This window comes from Taudactylus pleione, unplaced genomic scaffold (assembly GCF_031769625.1).
Source record: "Taudactylus pleione unplaced genomic scaffold, aTauple2 ptg001312l, whole genome shotgun sequence".
In the NCBI taxonomy this organism is placed as follows: domain Eukaryota; kingdom Metazoa; phylum Chordata; class Amphibia; order Anura; family Myobatrachidae; genus Taudactylus; species Taudactylus pleione.
In genome coordinates this window covers 542,501-556,920 of record NW_028285712.1, presented here as the reverse complement: position 1 = coordinate 556,920, position 14,420 = coordinate 542,501, and the positions used below count along the sequence as shown (strand labels likewise).

At 49.0% G+C, this 14,420-nt stretch overlaps 1 protein-coding gene across 1 annotated transcript in view; it reads left to right on the top strand.

Moving 5' to 3' along the window:
- The window catches only part of LOC148443298 (uncharacterized), a 96,518-nt gene that overhangs the window by 1,044 nt on the left and 81,054 nt on the right, over positions 1–14,420 (top strand). Inside the window, exons 2-5 of the mRNA XM_088462997.1 lie at positions 831–980; positions 7,597–7,788; positions 8,757–8,835; positions 8,955–9,052. Of these exons, the coding sequence (XP_088319123.1) occupies positions 903–980; positions 7,597–7,788; positions 8,757–8,835; positions 8,955–9,052 (447 nt within the window). The 5' untranslated portion in view covers positions 831–902. The remainder of the gene's footprint in view (positions 1–830; positions 981–7,596; positions 7,789–8,756; positions 8,836–8,954; positions 9,053–14,420) is intronic.

The following is a 14,420-nucleotide window of genomic DNA, read 5'->3' as shown; positions in this document are numbered from 1 at the left end:
AAGGGCTGCACTCCCTGAGCTGAGACTGTCTGTCAGGACGTCTTGTTATCCTGAGCAATAGAGACTCTCAGAGACAGCCAGTGGCTGTGACAGTCCCCAGATCCTCAGAGTGTCACTGATTATCCCCCAGGACATGTCTCACCCCACCCTACGCTGCACACACACGGCCGGCAGGCTGGTCACACATGTAACATACATCTGAGGTGCGGTCATTTGTCATTTCATCATTTGTGCAGAGTGACTGATGGGATTCTGTATTGTGTAACCCTTTGTGTGTCCCCTGGGCTGCCTGCTGTCCTATCCCTGTGTTATTAACCTCTTCTGTTCCCTTCCCCCTCCCCTGTGTTACTGACACCTCTGTACAGCCGTTACACCCCCTGTTGTGTGCTCTGTATTCCTACGTTACTTCCCCTCTCCCCATATCTGCACCCCTTCTGCTCTCCTGTGTACTCTCCCCTCACACCCCTGTTACCTGTATGACCTCAGTATAGTCACAGATTCTCTCCGATTCTGGAATAAATTTAAAACAAAAGTAAAAATTCCCAACATCCCTAATTCATGTGTTTGTAAAAGATTCACGTGGAGCAAATTGCACCAAATCTGTGTCTGGGAGGAATAAGACCCCCGGCCAGGAGAGGAGCATTGGTGTAACCTTATACAGTACAGCGTTGTGTGATGGCCTCTGAGGAGTCTTATGGGGCTGGGTCACAGGAACCTCTGACAGACACTGACCAGGGCTCTATGGCTGGGGGGAAAGGGGAGACTTACTGGTCACTCAGTGTTACATGTCTTACTGTGTTACATGTGTTCTCTGTGATATTTATTCCTAGATAGTCCTGCTGTGAGGAACCAAAGTATTTAATTCACGTCACACATTCTGTATTCTCACTAATTCACTGAGGATGGACATGGATGAAAGTCACAGGACTGAGAGGATCTTACATCTCACCCTGGAGATCATCTACCTGCTGACTGGGGAGGTGAGACGGTCTGGGGGTGTCACAGTGACATCACTTATATCTATAGTAATAATACAGGGACATGACTGGGGAGGTGAGGGGATCTGGGGGTGTCACAGTGACATCACTTTAATCTATAGTAATAATACAGGGACATGACTGGGGAGGTGAGGGGAGTGTCACAGTGACATCACTTATATCTATAGTAATAATACAGGGACATGACTGGGGAGGAGAGGGGATCTAGGAGTGTCACAGTGACTTCACTTATATCTATAGTAATAATACAGGGACATGACTGGGGAGGTGAGGGGAGTGTCACAGTGACATCACTTATATCTATAGTAATAATACAGGGACATGACTGGGGAGGTGAGGGGAGTGTCACAGTGACATCACTTATATCTATAGTAATAATACAGGGACATGACTGGGGAGGTGAGGGGAGTGTCACAGTGACATCACTTATATCTATAGTAATAATACAGGGACATGACTGGGGAGGTGAGGGGATCTGGGAGTGTCACAGTGACATCACTTATATCTATAGTAATAATACAGGGACATGACTGGGGAGGTGAGGGGAGTGTCACAGTGACATCACTGATATCTGTAGTAATAATACAGGGATATGACTGGGGAGGTGAGGGGATCTGGGACTGTATGCAGTGATTTCTACTTCAGGGTCCATAGGATATCCACAGGATACCTTGGGGTATAGGTGTGACGTCAGTCGCAGGGCACCAAAGAGTTAAGCTTTCAGCCTCCCAGGATGCACTAGGTCCCCCTCCTATACCCCGCCCCCGGGCCAAGACACCTCAGTTTAGTTTGGTGCCCGGCCGGAGTCGGGTGCACCTGTTGGAGTGGGGGCTAGAAGAGCCCCTGAAGCTTATTCTTCATGCAGCTGTGGCTGCACAACTGGATGTACAGCATGGACAGTCAGTCCTGACGTCCATGCTGTCTTCCCTACACCCCGCCGGTACCAGAACGCCGGTACTGATCCGGGGATGCTGGTGGGCGTCTGGGGTCACAGCTAGCGGTGACCCCAGATGCTCCGGACCATGGCCGGATTCAAGGGGGACAGATGTAAGCAGCGGGGTCCCGCGGTGGGTCCCCGCTGATCACATGGTCCTAAGTCCCCAGGCAGGGGGCTCCCTGGGGACTGGCTGCAGCGTGGAGCCAGGCGACCAACCTGCGCTTCCACTACCCCCTGGGACAGCGGACCGCAGCAGAGCGGTAGCGCTGCGGCGTCCCAGGGGTTAAATGCATGCCAGGGGAGCGCGCATTCCCTGTCTCACAGCCGGCGCCTCCCCCGCTGCACACAGCCCTCTCTGCATGCTGCCGACTGGTCCTGTGGCAGCGCTCCTCCCCCAGGCCAGCCTCCTCTCTGCTCCTCGGCGGCCATCTTCTCCAGAACGCATGGTGAACGCTGCTGGAAGCGCTGGACGGAAGCATCGTGGTCTGGGTCCCCCCGCATACCTCTCCTCCGCTGTGGCTCAGGTCTGTGTATGCAGCGCTGTGTCCTACCAGGCCCTGTGTCTGTGTAGTTGAGTGATCAGCGCTGTTAGTGCAGGAATTGTTATTTCTCTGCATTGTATGTGACTGTGCTAGCGCTGCTGCCTGTAATCTTTTCTTCATCTAAACTGTCAGCTTTATTACTGTCCCTGTTCTTTCTGCTAAAGCCCTTGCGGTGCGGTGCTGCAGGGTGGTCTCTCGCCTATTTAATACTTAATTGGTGAGAGAGGTCACATACGTGGTGCCATCATGTCTGAAAGTGATTTTCCCCTCCGGCTACAGTGTACCACGTGCAAAGTACCGTTAGCGGAGGGGGAGGGTAGCGCGGAGGGCCTTTGCCGGCAGTGTTTGTCCATGGCGCGGCCTATTACGGTTACAGCACCGGTACAGGAGCCGCCCTGGGCTTGTTTCGCTCAGGCGTTAACAGCTTTAGTGGGCCAGTTAGCTCCGCAGCCCGCGTTTACTCCGATGGGTTTGTCCCAGCAGTCTGTGGTGTCGTCACCCATGCAGGGGTTCCCACGACAATTGGTGGTACCCCACAGTCTCCCTATTTCCCCGCTCCCGGGTTCTCAGGAGCCAGCGTGGGTTAACTCCCTGACGAGTTCTGTACAGCACTTGTCGGATGTGTTGCAAGGGGAGTCTGTGATGCGGTCTCATAAAAGGCCGGTGGCGTCTCTGTCCGCTCCTTATGAGGATGACGAAGGGACGTCTGATGATGGGGAGATTCTAGATCCTTACGATCAGGAACCTCTCCATACTAAGGACGCTGATGCTAAGTCCAAAGTATATATTCCTGGACTTATTCGGGCGGTCCGCACAGCCTTGGTGATTGAGGACGAAGTTCCCCCAGCGGCTAAATCTAAGTATGCCTTTTTCAAAGATGTGAAGGGCGATGCCACAGTCTTTCCTCTTTCGGGTCAGTTGGTGGACCATTTAGAGGAGGCGTGGAAACAACCTGGCAAAAGATACCAGCCGCAGAGACGCCTGGCGGTGGCTTATCCGTTCACGGATAATTATTTTGCGAAGTGGGAATCCCCTCCACAGGTGGATTCTCACGTGACCCGTCTTGTCCGTAGTGCCACATTGCCGATGCCATCCATGTCCTCCCTTAAGGATGCTACGGACCGCAAGGTAGAAATCTGCCTGAAGTCCGCTTATTCCCTTGCAGGGGGGGCAGCACGGCCGGCTATGGCCATTTGCTGGGTTGCCAGAGCGATGGAGCGCTGGGCGGATTCATTAGAGGCTTCTTTTGAATCCGACTGTCCGGCCGATCAGGCGGAGTTGATTGGCAATCTCCGTGATTCGGCCACCTACATCAACGAGGCGGCTCTAGACATTAGTACTCTGGTGTCTAGAATTTCTTCAGCAGCGGTAGCTGCTCGTCGCACCTTGTGGCTGCGATCCTGGAAGGCGGACGCAGATTCCAAGAAAGGTCTGGAAGCGTTGCCGTTTACCGGAGAAGTTCTCTTCGGTCCGGATCTGGATAAGATTGTGGCAACGCTGGTGGCAGCCAAATCTGCCTGTCTCCCGTCGGCCGCTGCTCCTTCTGGTTCGGGACCATCGTCCTTTCGGTCATCTAGGGCCCAGGGCAGGCCCAAACCAGTCGTTTCCTCGACAGGCTGGCCCTAAGAAATCGGTCAAGCCCCGGAAGCAGGCATGGAGTACCAGACGTCCGGCCCCCAAGCCAGATGACAAGCCTGCGGCCTGACGGTCCGGGCCTCCCTTTGGGGGATCCCAGGGTGGGAGGCCGCCTGCTACAGTTCGCCCAGTGTTGGTCGACCACTACGACAGACACTTGGGTTCTGGAGGTGGTTTCTCACGGATACGCCCTCTCCTTCCGGCACAGACCCCCGGCTCGCTTCTTCACCACGGGTCTCCCATCAGACCGGAACAAGGCTACGGAGCTGCGGAAGGTATTGCACACTATGCTCCAGGCTGGAGTTAAAGTGGCGGTTCCATTCTCCCAGAGGGGCCAGGGTTTCTATTCAAATCTATTTTTGGTACAGAAACCCAATGGGTCATATCGTCCGATTCTCAACCTCAAAGCACTCAACAAGTCTTTGCGGGTCCCGAAGTTTCGGATGGAGACCCTACGGTCCATCATTCTGGCGCTGGAACCTGGGGACTACTTGGTGTCATTGGACATACAGGACGCTTACCTGCATGTCCCTATTCTTTGGCGCCATCAACAGTTCCTCAGGTTCGCAATCAGCAGCGACCACTTCCAGTTTAGGGCGTTACCTTTTGGCCTGGCAACAGCACCACGTGTTTTCACCAAGGTAATGGCGGTCATGGCGGCTTCTCTGCGGCTGCAGGGAGTCCGCATGTTGCCGTATTTGGACGACCTGTTATTGGTGGCAGGATCTCCAGAGCTCCTGTTACGCCACTTGGACCTGACCATTGCACTGCTGCAATGGCACGGCTGGCTAATCAACTGGCAGAAGTCCACTCTAATCCCGTCTCGGAGGATTCTGCATCTTGGAGCCTTATTGGACTCGGGACAGCAAAGGATCTTCGTGACGGAGGACAAGATCTCTGCTTTACAGTCAAGGGTGCGCAGTTGTCTGCACAGCCGCCGGGTGTCCTTACACTCGGCGATGAGGTTACTGGGCTCCATGGTGTCGGTGTTCGACATGGTGGAATACGCCCAGTTTCACTCCAGACCTCTGCAGCACCTGATCCTGTCCAAGTGGAACGGGCTGACTCAGTCTCTGAAGTCCCAGACGATTGTGCTCACCCAGGAGGTTCGCCTGTCCCTTACGTGGTGGTTACAGACGACCCACCTCAACAAGGGACGTCCGTTCTGGGTTCCAAATTGGGTCCTGTTGACAACGGACGCCAGTCTTCGGGGCTGGGGAGCAGTTTCGGGTCCACACTTGTTCCAGGGCAGGTGGACGCCGACAGAAGCGGAGCTTCCAATAAATATCTTGGAACTCCGTGCGGTCTTCAATGCTCTCCAGCAGGCACAGCGGTTTCTCCAGGGTCGCCCGGTGCAGGTCCAGTCGGACAACGCTACCACCGTGGCCTACATAAACAGGCAAGGAGGAACTCGCAGTCGGGCGGCTCTCGTAGAGGTCTCTCGGATCCTGGTTTGGGCGGAGCGCAATCTTCCGGCCATATCAGCGGTCTTCATCCCGGGAGTGCTCAATTGGGAGGCGGACTTTCTAAGTCGCCAGGACGTTCATCCGGGGGAATGGTCCCTGCACCCGGACGTTTTTCAACTACTGGTGGACAGGTGGGGTCTTCCAGAAATCGACCTCATGGCGTCCCGGCACAACAACAAGTTGCCGGTGTACGGGTCTCGCACAAGAGACGAAGGGGCGTCTCTGGTGGATGCTCTGTCCGTCCGGTGGACGTTCCGGTTCGCATACCTGTTCCCTCCGGTCTCCCTTCTTCCACGGGTAATCCGGAAATTCAAACAGGAAGGAGGGACGCTCCTGTTGATAGCTCCCGCGTGGCCCAGACGGCACTGGTTCTCAGACCTTCAGGGTCTGTCCGTGGACATTCCTCTGCGGTTGCCGCTACGACCGGACCTTCTGTCTCAGGGTCCTTGCCTTCACCCGGACCTGACTCGGCTGTCTTTGACGGCGTGGCTGTTGAGACGGCCATGCTGAGGTCCCGGGGGTTTTCCAGCTCTGTGGTGCGTACCATGTTGCGAGCTCGGAAACCGTCTTCCGCGAGGATATACCATCGCGTGTGGCATACGTTCTTCCAGTGGTGTCGACCGAGAGGTTATGCACCGCGGGAGTTTCGTCTGTCTCGGATTCTCGCCTTCCTGCAAGCGGGACTAGATCATGGGCTTCGCCTTGCTTCTTTGAAGGTACAGGTTTCGGCCCTATCTGTCTGGTTTCACCGTAGGATTGCTACAATCCCGGATGTGCGCACCTTTATGCAGGGTGTTCTCCGCATTCAGCCGCCCTTTGTTCCACCTGTGGCGCCTTGGGATTTGGCTGTGGTCCTGAGGGCTCTCCAAGGACCGCCGTTTGAACCACTGGGCTCAGTGGATCTTAAATGGCTAACAGCTAAGACTGTTTTCCTTCTGGCCATTGCTTCGGCCAGACGTGTTTCTGAGTTAGGGGCTCTTTCTTGTAGACCCCCTTTCTTGGTTTTTTATGGGAACAGGGCAGTGCTCCGCACTCGGCCCGAGTTTCTTCCCAAAGTTGTTTCCCAGTTTCATATTAACGAGGAAATAGTTGTTCCGGCCTTTAACTCACCGGGTCTTTCCGTGGGTGAGGCCTCTTTGGATGTTGTGCGGGCCTTAAGGACTTATGTTGACCGCACTTCTTCGTTTAGGAAGTCGGACGCTTTGTTTGTCCTCTTTGGCTTCCGTAAAAAGGGTTGGCCTGCTTCAAAGCAAACTTTGGCAGCCTGGATCCGTATGGCTATTTCTGAAGCTTATCTTCATGAAGGCCTACCGGTCCCTCCTTCTCTGAAGGCTCATTCCACTAGGTCTGTGGGTCCTTCGTGGGCAGCTCGACGTGGTGCCTCGGCAGTTCAGATCTGCAAGGCTGCTACGTGGTCTTCTGTCCATACCTTCGTGAGGTATTACAGGTTTGACACCTTCGCCTCTCAGGATGCTTCCTTCGGGCGGCGGATTCTCCTTTCTGCACAGGAGCGTCCCCACCCTTAAAGGATACTGCTTTGGGACATCCCCAAGGTATCCTGTGGATACCCTATGGACCCTGAAGTAGAAAATATGAGATATGGTAAGAACTTACCCTTGTTATCTCTATTTCTACGAAGTCCATAGGGTTCCACAGGACTCCCGCCCTGTCGCACCTGTGCTGCAGATGGGCTTTGCTCTGGTCACCGGTTTTCCGTCTCCCTCTGGTGAGAATGTGATTCTTGTATGTGTCCAGATCTTTGTTCTCTCTCTTCCTTCTCCTCCTCCGGCCTATGGCTTGGTAACTAACTGAGGTGCCTTGGCCCGGGGGCGGGGTATAGGAGGGGGACCTAGTGCATCCTGGGAGGCTGAAAGCTTAACTCTTTGGTGCCCTGCGACTGACGTCACACCTATACCCCAAGGTATCCTGTGGAACCCTATGGACTTCGTAGAAATAGAGATAACAAGGGTAAGTTCTTACCATATCTCATATTATTTGGTGTCTTCCCCAATAAACAGGGTTACTCAGTAGTGAAGAAGACATCCGGTGAGTGTGAGACACCCAGCAGCCGTCCCCTTGTGTCAGGTATACTAAGGAGGACCCAGCGCCCCATCACGGTGCCGCCACCTTACTCACTTTTACGTAAGAGACACAGTGACCTGAATATCTTGGAATTCACCAAAAAGAACATTCACCTGCTGACTGGAGAGGTGACTGCAGGGAATGGGACATTATACAGTAACACCAGGGGATGTGTCTGGGTGATGACCGGAGAGGTGACTGCTGGGAATGGGACATTATAACCAGGGGATGTGTCTGGGTGATGACTGGAGAGGTGACTGCTGGGAATGGGACATTATACAGTAACACCGGGGGATGTGTCTGGGTGATGACTGGATAGGTGACTGCTGGGAATGGGACTTTATACAGTAACACCAGAGGATGTGTCTGTGTGATGACTGGAGAGGTGACTGCTGGGAATAGGACATTATACAGTAACACCAGGGGATGTGTCTGGGTGATGACTGGAGAGGTGACTGCTGGGAATAGGACATTATACAGTAACACCAGGGGATGTGTCTGGGTGATGACTGGAGAGGTGACTGCTGGGAATAGGACATTATACAGTAACACCAGGGAATGTGTCTGGGTGATGACTGGAGAGGTGACTGCAGGGAATAGGACATTTTACAGTAACACCGGGGGATGTGTCTGGGTGATGACTGGAGAGGTGACTGCTGGGAATAGGACATTATACAGTAACACCAGGGGATGTGTCTGGGTGATGACTGGAGAGGTGACTGCTGGGAATGGGACATTATACAGTAACACCAGGGGATGTGTCAGGGTGATGACTGGAGAGGTGACTGCTGGGAATGGGACATTACACAGTAACACCAGGGGATGTGTCTGGGTGATGACTGGAGAGATGACTGCTGGGAATGGGACATTATACAGTAACACCAGGGGATGTGTCTGGGTGATGACTGGAGAGGTGACTGCTGGGAATGGGACATTATAACCAGGGGATGTGTCTGGGTGATGACTGGAGAGGTGACTGCTGGGAATGAGACATTATACAGTAACACCAGGGGATTTGTCTGGGTGATGACTGTATCATTGTGTGTGTCAGGTTCTAATAAGGTGTCAGGATGTCACTGTCTATGTCTCCATGCAGGAGGAGGAGTATATAGAGGAACACAGGGGTCTGTACAAGGACGTGATGATGGAGAATCACCGGCCCCTCACATCACTGGGTAAGAGGAGACTGTCATTTATTGTACAGGGGAGAGCAGGTATGGGGCCCCCCTATATACACACATCATATGATAATCACATATATACAATGTACTCAGTCTCTATGTGTCTCCTACAGATGGACCCAGTAACAGAAATACCCCAGAGAGATGTCCCCATCCTCTTTATTCACAGGATTGTACAGAGGAGAATCACAGGACCCCACAGGAGCATCAGGTATATGGGATTTAGGGTCTCAACAATATACCACAGTGACACTTTATATGATGTGTACAGAAGCTGTGTGTGTATTATACAATGATATTATACTGTGTAATCTCTGTCTATGACATCAGACATTAGTAACGTGTTGCATAGCTGCTGTAGTGTGTGGTGTGAGCTATCTGCACTGTGTCCTACTCCTAGTAATACCTAGAACCCAGTGATACGTCTCTGTGCGTTGTTGGGGAGCGCTGTGGGCGGTGTCTTTATGTCCCGTAGACAGATTACTGCAGTGATGTATAGCCGGATCTGTGCGGATGTGGATTGTTGATAGCATGCAGGAGGAGGGACGGCTAAGAAGCTGCGACGGAGGGTGTCACTGTTACATGTAGTGCATGTAGGCTTACATGCACTATGATAGCTACAATGGGGAGAGAGGAAGAGGAGACGTCATATAGGACAAGTGTTAGGGGAGAGAATAGGGGGGATTGGAAAGGAAGAGACAGGAGAGAGACTGGAAGGAGAATCAGTTACATAACAGACAGGAGTAAGGACAGAAGGGTCGTTATTATATAATCACCACATGGGGGAATGTGACATACATGGAATATAGGGCCTCATTCAGACCCACTTGCAAGCGGCTGTCCGCTCGCAAGTGGGTCGATGGTGTGCACTGCGCATGCGCACGACGGAGGGAGCTCCGTCGTGCGCATGCGCCAGACGCGACGAGCGAAGGACTTTCCTTCGCTCGTTGTGACTGATCAAAGGGGGCGTGCTGTCGATGTTGATTGACAGCACGCCCCCTTTGGTGGGCGTGCCTGCCAGACGGAGGCGTTTCCAAGGGAACGCCTACCGTCAGAAGCCGGCCCCACTGACATCACTAGTGATGTCAGTGGGAGTGATTTTGGCTCTGATGGAGCCAAAATCACTCCAGGGCTTGTGGTCGAAAACCCCGACCACAGGCTCCTGCTCGCACTGGCGATGGTCAAGACCATCGCGACCATCATCCTGCACGCTCGTATGTGCTGTGGGTAGTGACCCACAGCTATACGAGCGTCCAGGAGGACGCTCCATTTTTATGGAGGACGGCCCTCATTCAGAGCGAGCGCTCTGCTCAGAGCGTCCGGCTCTGAATGAGGGCCATAATATGGAGAGGATAAAGTATACATAACAGAAAGGAGTAAGGACAGAAGGGTAATTATTATATAGTCACCACATGGGGAAATGTGACATACAGGGAATATAATATATAGAGGATAAAGTATACATAACAGACAGGAGTAAGGACAGAAGGGTCATTATTATATAGTCACCACATGGGAGAATGTGACATACAGGGAATATAATATATAGAGGATAAAGTATACATAACAGACAGGAGTAAGGACAGAATGGTAATTATTATATAGTCACCACATGGGGGGAATGTGACATACATGGAATATAATACAGAGAGGATAAAGTATACATAACAGAAAGGAGTAAGGACAGAAGGGTAATTATTATACAATCACCACATGGGAGAATGTGACATACAGGGAATATAATATTGAGAGGATAAAGTATACATAACAGACAGGAGTAAGGACAGAAGGGTAATTATTATATAATCACCACATGGGGGAATGTGACATACAGGGAATATAATATGGAGAGGATAAAGTATACATAACAGACAGGAGTAAGGACAGAAGGGTCATTATTATATAGTCACCACATGGGAGAATGTGACATACATGGAATATAATAAGGAGAGGATAAAGTATACATAACATACAGGAGTAAGGACAGAAGGGTTATTATTATATAGTCACCACATGGGGGAATGTGACATACATGGAATATAATATGGAGAGGATAAAGTATACATAACAGACAGGAGTAAGGACAGAAGGGTCATTATTATATAGTTACCACATGGGGGAGTGACATACATGGAATATAATATGGAGAGGATAAAGTATATGTAACAGACAGGAGTAAGGACAGAAGGGTCATTATTATATAGTCACCACATGGGGGAATGTGACATACAGGGAATATAATATGGAGAGGATAAAGTATACATAACAGACATGAGTAAGGACAGAAGGATAATTATTATATAGTCACCACATGGGGGAATGTGACATACATGGAATATAATATATAGAGGATAAAGTATACATAACAGACAGGAGTAAGGACAGAAGGGTCATTATTATATAGTCACCACATGGGGGAATGTGACATACATGGAATATAATATGGAGAGGATAAAGTATACATAACAGACAGGAGTAAGGACAGAAGGATAATTATTATATAATCACCACATGGAGGAATGTGACATACATGGAATATAATACGGAGAGGATAAAGTATACATAACAGACAGGAGTAAGGACAGAAGGGTCATTATTATATAGTCACCACATGGGAGAATGTGACATACATGGAATATAATATGGAGAGGATAAAGTATACATAACAGACAGGAGTAAGGACAGAAGGGTCATTATTATATAGTCACCACATGGGGAAATGTGACATACAGGGAATATAATATATAGAGGATAAAGTATACATAACAGAAAGGAGTAAGGACAGAAGGGTAATTATTATATAGTCACCACATGGGGGAATGTGACATACATGGAATATAATACGGAGAGGATAAAGTATACACAACAGACAGGAGTAAGGATAGAAGTGTAAGTATTATATAATCACCACATGGAGGAATGTGACATACATGGAATATAATATGGAGAGGATAAAGTATACATAACAGACAGGAGTAAGGACAGAAGGGTCATTATTATATAGTCACCACATGGGGGAGTGACATACATGGAATATAATATGGAGAGGATAAAGTATATGTAACAGACAGGAGTAAGGACAGAAGGGTAATTATTTTTAAGTATTGTTTTTATTGAGCAAATCACAATAAAATAGAACAGACAAATATTCAAACATAGATTACAGCACAAAATATGCATATGGAATATAAGCTGTAACTATATATAACAATAATATAGTAATTACTTTTTTTTTATTATAAAACAAAATATAGATGCAAGAAAAATATCTAACAGCAACGGTGTGGCAAACCGTCAAAAAGTAGTAGAGAAAAAAAAGAAGAGGAAAAAAAAGAATTGAAAAAAACTATAAAAAAAACAAAAGTAGATATAAGGAGATAAGGGTGGCTGGACTCTAAACGGGAAGGCATTCCTTCAATCTAGATGCAAAAGAGAAAAAAAAAAGGGGTTAAATATTGAATGGAGTTGGAATATTTTGGTGTGTCAACCAAGGGCCCTACACCTTATCAAAAGATTTTGATGAGTTACATAATATAGCAGTCATATATTCCATCTTGTAGATGTTCCAAACCCGTGATAGTATTACCTGCATAGGAGAAGGATCAGGGTTTTTCCAATCCGCTGCTATCTGGCAGGTCATAGCGGACACTATGTGTCGGAATAACTTATTCTGATATTGTGATAGGGAGGGCAGATATAAGGGGAGAAGAAAATGCTGAGGATCAGAGGGAATAGTGGTCTCAAAGAGGCACGAGAGAAGATCAACAACCTCCTGCCATATACTAGTGAGTTTGGGATAAGTCCACCAAATGTGCAAAAAAGTGCCCTCGCCACTACAGTTCCTCCAGCACCTATCCGAAACATCGGGAAACATTACTTGCAGGCGCGAAGGCACATAATACCATCGATACAGCAATTTATAGATATTTTCTTTAATTTTGACGCAGATAGAACTGGCAGCGGCGTTGTCCCAAATTTCCGTCCAATCCTCAGCATCTATAGGGTGCCCCAGATCACGCTCCCACGCCAATTCATGAGAGTCCCGATCAGGACTGACCTCCTCCCCCAATAAAGAATAAATAGTAGAGATAAGACCCCTAGTGGAAGGACGTCTCCAACATATAGACTCAAAACAGGTCAAAGGTCTACTAATCAAAATTGAACTAATTTTAGAATGGAAGTGTCTAATTTGTAAAAAGCGAAAAAAATCTTTGGATGGAATTGCTACTGTATCTTGAATTTCAGAAAATTGTGGAAAATTATTATCTATAGTGATGTAATTTAAATAGTAAATATCACCCAATGACCAAGCAGTAAAGGATGATTTGTGTAAGCCTGGATTATGGAGTAATGGTATCAAAGGGGATGGGCTTGGAGCTAACTTAAACCGTCTGTTAACCAAGTCCCAAATTGCTAAAGAACGGGAAATTACAGGGTGGGAAGAAACCATCCGGGGGCGATGAATCCTAGATATCCATAACAGGGAAGACACAGTGGTCAGTCCCAATTCCTCGGCTTCGATAGCAACCCAGACCTTCCCCGCATTAAAGTTACACCACTGAGCACAGTGAGAGAGCTGCGCAGCATAATAATATTTTTTAAAATCAGGAATACCCAACCTCCTCCCCTGGAGGGACGCTGAAGCAGCTTTAGTCTGATCCGTGGGCGTTTCCGGTTCTATATGAAATATGAAGTCTGATACTGAAGGAATTTGAAAACGTAGGGGGGAATATAAATCAGGAGGGTCTGAAATAGATACAAGAGTCGGGGGAGAACGCTCATCTTAACCGAATGTATTCTACCTATCCAAGAAATAAAATAATTGGACCAGTCACACAAATCAGACTTAATGCTATCTAGCGGGTGAGGAAAGTTTGCCTGAAACAGCTGATGATAGTGATGGGTTAAGAAAACACCAATGTATTTGATCTTCTTTTTATGCCAGGTACAAGGGAGAATGGCTTCAAGGGTTTGTTTTAGGGTAGCTGGGATATAGAAATCGAGAACTTCAGTCTTGGAAACATTAATTTTATAACCCGAGTGTTGAGAATATAAATTTATTTCCTCTAGAAGTGAATTTAGGGATTGGGCTGGGTCAGTGAGAGAAACTAAGACATCATCGGCATATAATGCAATTTTATATTCAGAGGGGCCTGTGGATATTCCAGAAATAGAGCTATTACAACGGATCCTTGCAGCCAATGGTTCCATAACAAGTGCAAATATTAAGGGAGAGAGGGGGGCAACCCTGCCGAGTACTGTTAGTGATCCCAAAACTAGAAGAGTAAACACCATTAACCGAGACCCGTGCCGTGGGGGAACGATAGAGCGCCGAGACACCATCTAAAAATTTGCCCGAGAAACCCATTTTGTCTAGGACAGCAAATATAAAGGGCCAAGAAATGCGGTCGAAAGCCTTCTCCGCGTCTAGAGCTAAAATCAAGGAGGGGAGTTTCCTCTTATGAATAGTGTATCAAATCAATAGCCCTTCTAGTGTTATCTGATGCCTGACGTCCAGGTATAAAACCAACCTGATCCGGATGTATCAAATAAGATAGCAAAGGAGCTAACCGCGTCGC